The 10,584-nt window shown below is 34.7% G+C and overlaps 1 protein-coding gene across 4 annotated transcripts; it reads right to left on the reverse strand.

The window, feature by feature from the left end:
* Positions 1–255: 255 nt before the first annotated feature.
* On the reverse strand, positions 256–10,357 carry LOC109004242 (E3 ubiquitin-protein ligase MARCHF3). 4 transcript variants are annotated; one of them, XM_018982725.2, is made up of 8 exons: positions 10,249–10,353; positions 8,346–8,668; positions 7,953–8,038; positions 7,585–7,731; positions 6,303–6,405; positions 3,093–3,205; positions 1,705–1,828; positions 256–696 (listed from the first exon to the last, which is right to left on the reverse strand). In XM_018982725.2, the coding sequence occupies exons 2-7, from the start codon at positions 8,578–8,580 to the stop codon at positions 1,736–1,738; spliced, it is 777 nt and encodes a 258-aa protein (XP_018838270.1). In that variant the 5' UTR covers positions 8,581–8,668; positions 10,249–10,353; the 3' UTR covers positions 256–696; positions 1,705–1,735. The 4 variants fall into 4 exon arrangements, with proteins under 4 accessions (XP_018838270.1, XP_018838269.1, XP_018838271.1 ...); XM_018982724.2 differs by having other exon boundaries at positions 10,139–10,352; XM_018982726.2 differs by lacking the exon at positions 10,249–10,353 and adding an exon at positions 9,698–9,914.
* Positions 10,358–10,584: the final 227 nt, after the last annotated feature.

Below are 10,584 nucleotides of genomic sequence, written 5' to 3' on the forward strand. Positions count from 1 at the left end.
ATACATGTTTCTTTCTATAGTGTATGGTGGCCCGAGGAGGGGGCAGGGAGAGAGAGAGATGGTGGACATAAAAATTTTAAAAGAAAGAGATGGTTAAGAGAATCTTAAAATCCCTTAAAATGTGTAAATGCGTCGAGAGAGAGACCTAGAGAGTGAATGATGATGTTGAATGAATGAAATCTGTGTGAGATGCACTTTGAGAACAGGTTATATGAAAGAAATTCTTTGAAAAAGATACGAAGAAAACAATTTAGGTTGAATCCAAGCTGAACGACAATCTATAGCTTGCATCATTTAAAATAAAATGATAAAAAAAAACTACAACACAAGGGACGTCAAATTTACATGTACACGTAATAATACATATATCTTTAAGAAGAAAATAACAATAAAACGAGATGTCGGTGTATGAAAGAGATAGAGAGAGAAAGGGGGGGTGTTAATGGAAGAGATAACGAGACAGATGGCATTTACTTTGTTTACTCTCTGAGTTTCATTGCTTTCAATCATTTTAAGACCCCTTTCTCGCTGTAGTTTGTAAAGTGGCATTCTGAAGTTGATCTTGAAGTGGATGCTTTTCAATCATGTCAGTTTCAGTTAAGACCAACCGACCTGCATTATTTTTTGTCTTAAACTCAGCACTTCCTAAGTTTCTTTTCAGTTGGTGGCAACATTGAAAGTTTTACCATATATCACCTGAAACATAAAGAAACCTCTTGATCAAAGTACTCAAGATGAATTCATTTCTAAAACAAATAGCCTGAATAGTTATGTAAAGCCAATTAAGAATAGACGAGATGTTATAATGGACCAGTTATGTGCAACAAAGACAATTACTGCATTTATAACGAGTGAGTTGAAATGGATTTAAGCAAAGATATACAAATACATAATAATTGAAAAGAAACACTAGGTTAAATTTCTCAAAGACAAACTGATCAAAAAAAATTTCTCAAAGACAATGGTCTAATGAAAACATGGCCCTAGAGAGATACATTCACGCCAAACTAGATCAATTGTTTGGCTTAATTGAATTTATACTGAAATAGACTCTTGGGAAAATCCATGTTCATCCTTACTTTTCCGGAAAATTTTACTTTACAGGCTTCAATTCCGCAATCATCTATAGCTGCCCTCTACACCCAACTCTTTTAAAGCCCTCAACTCCCACCAATTGCTTTTCTTGAGACACTTCCAGCAATATTGCATGTAGTTAAGAAACAAATTCCTTAGAAGAAGCAGATAACAAACAAACAGAATGAATTTGGTTCTGTTATCTTTGTTTTTTACTCCAGTAAAGAGTGAGATCTAATTAAATGGGAGTGCAGATGATAATAAGGAAATAAACGGCAGTGGCAAAATATCAATATCATGAACAAATATAATGAAAATATGAAAAAAAAAAAAAACATGAATATAAATTTATTTCTGTGAATTGATACACTATGCAACACTGCAAGAGACACTCAAAAAGCACATTTTGCTCCTTATGCATTTTGCTCTCCACTTTGAGAAAGAAGAGTCAATGATGGAGACCTCAAATGTATATTGACGCAAAATGGAACTCTTGACAGATTAAAAAAGCATATATTTGATCTTTGTGTTACACCGCATCTCAAAAAGAGGAGAAGAGATTTATATAAAGTATATATATTTTTTTATAAGTAGATTTATATAAAGTATATAGAAGATAAAGATGCTCACCAGAAATTAAACAGGGATACAGACTTTCAAGTTAATAGAGACCCAACATTTTGAGCTCGGTCACATGGCTAGGGTCGAGTTCAGGGACATTTGTATTCTCTTCTCGGTCTTCTACCACATACTCCTGATTTTAAAAAATTATCCAAACTGTCAATAGAAATGACATTTAAAGGTAAAATGCTTTGAAGCTGTAGAAGTTAGGATTTAGAGAGAAAAAAAGACATGAAAATTCTTCATGAACGTGAGATGGTTGATCCAGAAAGAGGGAAAATCTTTTCCTACCCCCTTAAGATTGCATTATATATATTGTAGCTTACATTAAACAGTTTCCCCTCATGCTGTATGCTGGATAAAGTTATGCCCTCTAACACTCCCCCTCAAGCTGAAGCATATATGTCATACAAACCCAGCTTGAAACACATAAACTTCCTACACGCTATGACACAAGGAATAAGTAAACATCTCTGCAAGTTGCTCCACAGGTTGCTTTTCTATGAGGAACTATTGTTTCCAAATAGATATCCCAGAATCCCGACGATATGAAAAATAAGAAGAATACATTCCAGCAGTCACACAATGTCCAATGATGAGATAAATGTGTGCAAATGATGAAAATAAGAGGGCGGGTCACACTGAAGGACATTGAGAAGTTGTGGTCTTTGGATGTTTACATTCATAAATATTAATGTGTTGAGCATAGTAAGTAAAGGTTTAGAGATAAATGTTTTATGATATGCGTGGAAATGTTATGTTTTCAAAGATAAAACCTGATTCAAAATTATTCTACTATACAATGTACCATTTACTGAGTATTCTGCTCATTTTCATTTTTATGTTTTAAATGTCCTAGGTAACGATGATGAGACTAAGTAGGCAGGCCCGAGCCAGTAGTGGAGACCATGCCCTGGTTGAGTTTATAGTTATAGTATGTATCCAACACAGTTGTTTAAGTTTTGGATTTGATGTCATAATGATTTTGAGGATTAGGTTTAGCTTCATTTTATTGAACTTTGTTACATTCCACATTATGATTTAAAAACAGTTAAGTTATGGTCTTGAGGTTCTAATGCTTTTGGATCTCTTATCACCCGGTGCTACATAATATTAGAATGTAGCATTTCTAATCCTACAGGAATATAGTGTCACAAAGGAAGGTTAACTAGTTTCCCACCTTAGTAAATGATAAATCCTCACAAATATAACAGAAAAATAAAATATCAGACTACAGGCAACAAGACAATTTACATGCAACTACTTAAACAAAAACAAACAGAGAGAGAATTAATATGCAACCATAAGAGAGGGAAAGAAGACAAAAAGAAAAGGAAAAACACTGATTGTTTCAAAGGTATTAATACATTATTCACCAAGAAAATGAGATATCATACCTTTGTTAGTTCTTGTTTGGCAAGAACATGGTAATGGCGTTGATTGATCTTCTGACCGCATATTATAGCTATGAAGAAACCATAGAGCAAACCCACCAAAATGATGGCTAAAACTGCATAATATCAAGTTGGTAAATTGAATCTCCCAGTTAAATCAATAAAATTGATCATAAATGCAAAAAAGAACAAGTAAAAAATTGATTGAACTATAAAGAACATTGGTAAGGATAATTATAATGGAAAATTAAACAGATCCAGTTTAAAGCAATACTTTTACGAGGATGCCTACCAGTGCATCAATAAATACAATAACAGCAACATTAATACCAAAAAATTAAAAATATATGTATTTCCACACAAGGAAAACTCAATAGAACACGAACCAAGTCTTCAGAATAGTTCTTAATTTCAAATATTGGTCCAGAAACTTCACGAAGTTTAACTCATTATACACATCTTCAGCAGCATAGAGCATTCAATAATCACACACAGTAAGGCAGCATGCTATGTGCCAGACTTTGTAGCCTAGTCATATCTCTCCTTTCCAACCTTGAAAAGTTCATAATTCATTCCAGGGGAATAGAGAGAATTTGCAAGGGGGAAGGCTATCACTAGTTTTAGAGCCTACATTAATACCAAAAAATTATTGATTTCTTTTAAAATTTGTAACTTTTAGAATAATTCTCCCCAAGAGAAAGGGGGAGTTACGCTTCCACAAAATACCACCTCTTCTTAACCTTTTTTTTTTCATATAAGAATAAAATGTTATTGACTCATAGAAAGAGACATGGCCCCAGTAAACAGGCAGTATGCAAGAGAAAATGCCTAATTAGGAGATATAGATACAAGAAACTCATTAAAACTAACTCCATTAAAATATATAGTTGTAGCCCAGATAAACAATGTTTTGAAAAAAGTCTTCTGAGTTCTTCAATGAGCATCCTGATCTTCAAAGCTCGTCATTCCTCTCCCTCCACATGCACCATCTTCCACACTGCTGCAATTTGGGTATTACCATAAATACATCTCCAACTGGCTAGAAGATCAACCACCCACCGGGGCATTATCCTTACAAGACCAACTCTAGTAAAGGTCCTCCCATATAACCCTAGCAACCTCACAATGAAGTAGCAAATGATTGACTGATCCACCACCCCTTCTACACATAACACCAATCAACTGTTATAATCCGGCATATTCTCAAGTTATTAGTGGTCAAAATCTTACCGAGGGAAGCTGTCTAAACAAAGAATGCAGCTTCCAGAGGTGCCCTACTCTTCCAAATACTCCACAAAAAAGGGTTATTCTTCAAAATAGTCATGGCTTTGTAACAAGAGTGTACGAGTTTTCCTTTCTTAGAAGGGATCCAACACATCTTATCAACCTCCTCATTGCTTACACCTGTAGAATAAAGCAAATTGAAAAATTCAATGAAGGCACCAACTTCCCAATCCTCGGCCACTCTAAGAAAGCAGACATTCCCATGTAATGAGCCACCAGCAACTACCCTTAACTTAGCCACCGAAGCCCCCTGTCGATGCACAATACTAAAAACTACTGGGAAAACAATTGAGGGCCTGTCTCCACACCATCTGTCGTGCCATAATCTGATCCTAGAGCCAATCACCCACCACATATCTTCTAGTATGTCTAGAGAATTACCCCCAACCGCTTCTTATGCTTTTCCACAACCGTACTCCATAAACTTCTTGAGCTTCATTGGAATAAAAACCTCCCCAAGCATCTCCCATAATTGGAATCAATAACATCTCTCCACAAAGCCTTCCCTTCCTGGTGATAATGCCATAACCAAACAACCTCAAGTTCCGAACCCCGAACCCACCTTCTAAAATCGGCAAACAAGTCTTGTCCCAATTGACAAGATGGAGCTTGAACTATTTCCTAGCCCACTCCATAGGAAATCTCATTGGATCTTCTTAATACGGTTCACAACACCCACCAAAATGGGTAATAGGGATAAAAAAATATGTTGGGGGTTTGATAAAGTGATCCCATATTCAATTAATGCATCATCTTCAACCCTACTAGTCTTCTCTTAGGGCTCATTTGGACACTTAGAATATCTCAGAATATCTGTGAATAGTAATGAAATGGTTTGAGTTAAGATGTTTTATTGGATTTTGGAAAATGAAAGAAAACGTTGAATAAAAATATTATAAAATTAAAAACTATTTGAATATAATTTTTTAATAATATTTTTGTTTTGAAATTTAAAAAAATTGTATTTTTTTTTGTGTTTTGTTTAGAAGTTTGAGAAACTTGTATTGGGTTTTGTGTTTGGATAATGATTAGGTAATGACTAGATAAAAAAGTTGAAGATTTGAAATTGAAAATTGTTTTGTGTCTGAGTGTTGGGGAAGGTTAACCAAAACTCTGAAGTGATTTTGGCTCATCCCCACTTCCCCTAGACCAAAATAAAAAGAAGTGCCCATATTCCCAAAAATATTTACACCTTTCAAAAAGAATTCATAAAGAATTAACTTAAGCAATTTTCCATTAATTTATCATCATAATATTCCAATGTTCTTACTTTGTTTGGCTAGCAATTTAATCTTATTATAAAAGCATAGAGGGACACAATCCTGATACACAAGAAGTATACAAGAGAACCCTTTATTTGGGAGAGAGAAAAAACCGTCCAAAAATTCAGAGAAATTAGGGGGAAAAAATGAACTACTATGAGCAGCTACCAATCTGTAAAGGGAGTTGAGCAGAATCTTCTTTACAACATGTAGCTAACACCCAACCACTGGGGCTGATGTGGCATTTTGACAGATTATTAATTCTGTACTAAAAAATGGACTAATTTGATCACAATTGAATGTACATATAAAATAAAATGTTCAAAACTAGATTATTGGGATTATTCTGTCCAAAAGCAAATGACACGGGCTATTTTAGTATTTAACCCCAAAACTTAATTTTTTTGGAAGGGATCCAGCATATGCTATCCATGCCTTGTTGCCTTACTCTGATGGAATACAGCATCTCAAAAAACTTAAGCCTTTACTTTATTTTTTAAAAGCGACCCAACTCAGCTTAAACCCATATCCCAACTAAATTAGGGTAGGCTCCAAAGGAAGACTACTTTTATTGGATTAAGTAAATCACTACGCATTATGGAAATGCCCACACACCCACAGAGAGAGAGAGAGAGAGAGAGAACTTGACAGCCGAGAGTGAGCATACCAGCCATTGCATAAAACCCATATGGGTGTTCTTCATATCCAAACATTTCTCTAAGTTCATCTCCATAAAACTTGTATACAAGCACCCCCAATAAAGCCACAATCTGTTAAAAGCATATATTCAAAACTTTTATTGAACAATTATTCTAGAAATCTATTCCAAGATCTAACCAAACCAATTTATTCTAGATCAATGTGAATTAAAACAAACAGGACATTGCATGTCAGAAGCCCATGATACTTGAAGAACAAAATGATAACTGATTAATAATAATATGCGAGAAACATGGAAGAATATATAATTTATTTAATGAGTAAGTTAAGCTTTTTAAATGACCAAAAAAGGCACTCAGGCGTATACATGAGATACAACTAACTGAGAATAGAAAAAAGAGCATAAATCCTATAAACTAGAAAAAGAAAAACCGAAATGAGAAACCAGTAAAGGGTTTTCAAAAAAAAGAAACATGTAAAAATAAAATGAACTGCAACTTGTGTATTCAACTTAGAAGAAATGTAATCAACACCAGGAGTCAGAGCAAAAGGAATTAGCAGGCTCCAAAAAGATTGTATAATTCCTGGCAAGGTAGTTTAATCCAGTTCCTAAAGCAGCTAACCTGACCTTTAAATCCAACAGAAACTACATCAAATTTTATGATATTTGGGAATCAGCAAGTCAAGGATATTCAATTCCCAAATTTGTTAGATCATACGGGGCTGCATATATCCATAGTTCACGTTGCTGTTAGTATTCTTACCAGAGCCTTGATATTGATTGTGCACAAGGATTGACGGTGTTGTCTTCATAAAGATACAGATCTTATGATATCAGTACTAAATGTACAAATTGGCTCAATAACTTTTTTTATAAGTAAATCGGCTAAATAACTAACAGTCCACATAAGACAGCAGTGTCTTAAAAATTAAGGACCAGGGAAAAAGAATATCTGAAGCAGTTTTGTGTTTGAATATCTTATTAAATATAAGTTATAGACCTAACTCCAAAGTTTAGAAGCTTTATTTGCAGGAGTCCTTCCCTTTTAAATTATTTCTACAATTTGAAAAGTTAATCATCTGAGTTTCTAAAAAAGGCTCTTCTCACATATATTGTCTGTGAATATCATACTCCCAGACAACAAATGGACTCACCTAGATTCATTATCAATGATCATAAGTGCCAATTGGACAGATAATAATCAGTATGGAAGAATTTCCAATAGAAGCATTTTCATGAAAAAAAGTATATAACTAACAAAACTTCATGAAATAATCAATTATCATACCATCTGGACAATTATAAAAATGAACAGATGGTCCCTAGCAACAAGAAACTGGAATTTCAATCTCAACCACCAGCGATCAGGTGGGACATTTGCTCGTAATATGAACATAGCCCTACACTCTGTACAGTGAGCAAAAGCAAAGCCCTCCTGAGACAACAAAGGAATTAAAGAATCAGTTTTGTTCCTCCAAACAGGAAACAAAAATTTATTCTTTTAAATCAGTACAATAGTGTGAATATTACTACTGAAAATACAAGTGAGACAAACAACATAAGAAAGTTTAATTTAATTATCTGCAATCTCATGATTCCAAAAGCAACATTCTCATATGCCAAATAAAATTTTAGAAAGAATTACTAATAATTCACCTTAGTTGACCTCCAATTATCAAGACAAGATCTATGAACATATTTCTGGGTGCCCTTGCAATGGCACGGTGCAATTAAGTCTTCTCCTGAAAATGTATGAAAAGAGCCCAAGATAAGGAGATTATGTAGCGCCCCCAACCCCCCACCACCTTCTCTCTCCCCAACAAAAAAAAGAGGGAGGAAAAGGAAAAGTACAAAATGAAAAGGAAGAAATGGGAATGCTAAAGTAGAATCAAAATGCAGAGATTTAAGTTCACAAGTCACCCACAAGTCAGGTCTGCATCCACATAAATCCTTTTGTTTTACCTTGAACCATCTAAAATGGTGATAGTAAACTGAAGATACAAAAAAAGAAAAATAAAAAATATACCGAGCATGGTAGGTAGTAAAAACCTCCATTATCAAGGCATATACGGCATTGTGGTTGGTCCGTATTCACCAGATGACAACTCTCCTCAAGATGAAGATTTTGTAAGTCACCATTACCAATAGCACATTCCCCTCCCACGGCTGTAATCTCGCATGAAGATGAAGATTCTTCAGATCTTTGCAAAATGCTGGTTCGAGGTAGGATGGGTTCACTTTCTGAAATATCTTCCCTATTACTATCATTTGAGACTAACTGCATGGCGAAGAATGCCGAATCAGGACAACACTATGACAATCATTGCCAAAGCAATGGTTACTAGTGACCATTTCAAAAGACAATTAGGAACCTACAAAGAGAGAAAAAAAAATTATATTAATTAGGAAAGAGGACCTGTATAGTGTAATAAACATCAAGATATGACTAAAAAACAAACGATCAGTAAAACGAACCATCCGTCAGCATGTAATACTTGTGTGAAAATACCACAAAAGAAGAGGCAGCAGAGAAGGGAAAAAATAAGAAGACATTAATGATGTTAGTGCCAATGGAGATTAGTAGTATCAACACACATACCACAGTATGATCACCATAGTCCATTTCATCAATCTAACCAATATACCAATGACTAGAAAAATTCTGTCAAGCCAAGACACCATATCTTAACAGATAAAGAATTAATGCAAAGTCGGATCTTTTTAATGCAAATCCATTGCTAACTTAACCAGATCAACACAATACATAATAATTTCCATACCCTTTCGATGGTGAGGAATCCTGGAGACTATGCAAATGCAACATGTCTTTGACCCAATTAAACCCAGGACCCATTCAACATGCCCATACCACACAGATTAGGTAGATCATCAGCTTTTAAACAATGGAACGTGGCCCTAGAAATGTTTCCACCCAAGGTTCGAACCTTAGACCTGAGGGAACATACTTCTACAACCAAGGCCCTTACCACTTGAGTCATCCCCTTGGGGTTGATAATAATTCCTCCATTACAGATTGTTTTTTTTTTTATCAGTAATTCCTCCATTACAGATTTGGGGGAGGCAATTACATATTCGAAACTTACTACTGCTAGAATAATCCGCCTTATTTTCTTCATTAATGTCTTGCAATAAACTGAAACTAAAAGAGCTTCCTTATTCCCTACACATCCCCTCAAATGCATAATTACTAAAAGAGACCCCCTTTCCCACATTAATATTCACATATGAAGACGCTATTAAGAGCTCCCCTTGATATCAGCTCCATAAAAATCAACAAGTTGGCGCAACATGGTAAAAAATCTAATCAAAGAGCTTCACTGCACATTATACAGCTCAGCAGGTCCTATTAAAAGGCTTTCATTGATATTTCTTAGAATTACCAATTCACTTCAATCTTCTTTGTTCTCCCTTTGGGTGGCTTCAGAAGCAAAAGCAGATCAAATAGTGCTCCATTTCCTCTCCAAACATACAATCGTGAACAAATGAAAGAAATCCAAGACAATCCATATGCTCAATATTTAAGTAGAAAACACGTAAATTAGTCAGAAAATATCTAGCATTAAAACAGCCTAATAACAAAAATTAAGTACGATGCATAAACAACAAAAAAATACGACACAAAACTAAACACCCCAAAAGAACACACAAAGAACAGTAAGAACAAAACCCAAAAATAATGAACAAAAACGAATCATCAACCAATAAGAAGAAAAATTCGAAAGTCAAAATTCAAAACGATAGCTCAAACTTCGGCATCAGAGAGAAATACAATTCTTAAAAGAAATAAGAACATGAAATTTAAAAAACAATCCGGCCCTTACCTGATATTTAGCAATTTTCGAAGACATTGAAACAATATAGGCATAATTTTTCAGAACAACAATCAAATTCTAGGGTTTTTTCAAAATTTGCGTGAACGAACGAGCAGCACCTGCTTGAAGACAGAGGAGACGGAGAGGGAGACTTTAAACGGACCGAAATTGATAAAATGTAGTTCTTCTATATTTTTATTTCAAATACACTATACATACACGTCGCTTTGCCTGCAAATTTCTTATTATTGTATTACTAATTTATTGAAATAGTATTTTAATTTCAATCAGGATTGATGTTATTTTTACAGTCAAATAAAAGCACACATCAACTTTTTACTTTGTGCCGTTCTGCTCATTATTCATACATTATACTTGTGCCGATGGTGAAGGCTGACCATCCGACCGACGTCAACTTGGTGTTGGAGGCCAAGTCCGACAATTTCGATGCATGA

The sequence above is a fragment of the Juglans regia genome, chromosome 7, assembly GCF_001411555.2.
Source record: "Juglans regia cultivar Chandler chromosome 7, Walnut 2.0, whole genome shotgun sequence".
Taxonomy (NCBI): domain Eukaryota; kingdom Viridiplantae; phylum Streptophyta; class Magnoliopsida; order Fagales; family Juglandaceae; genus Juglans; species Juglans regia.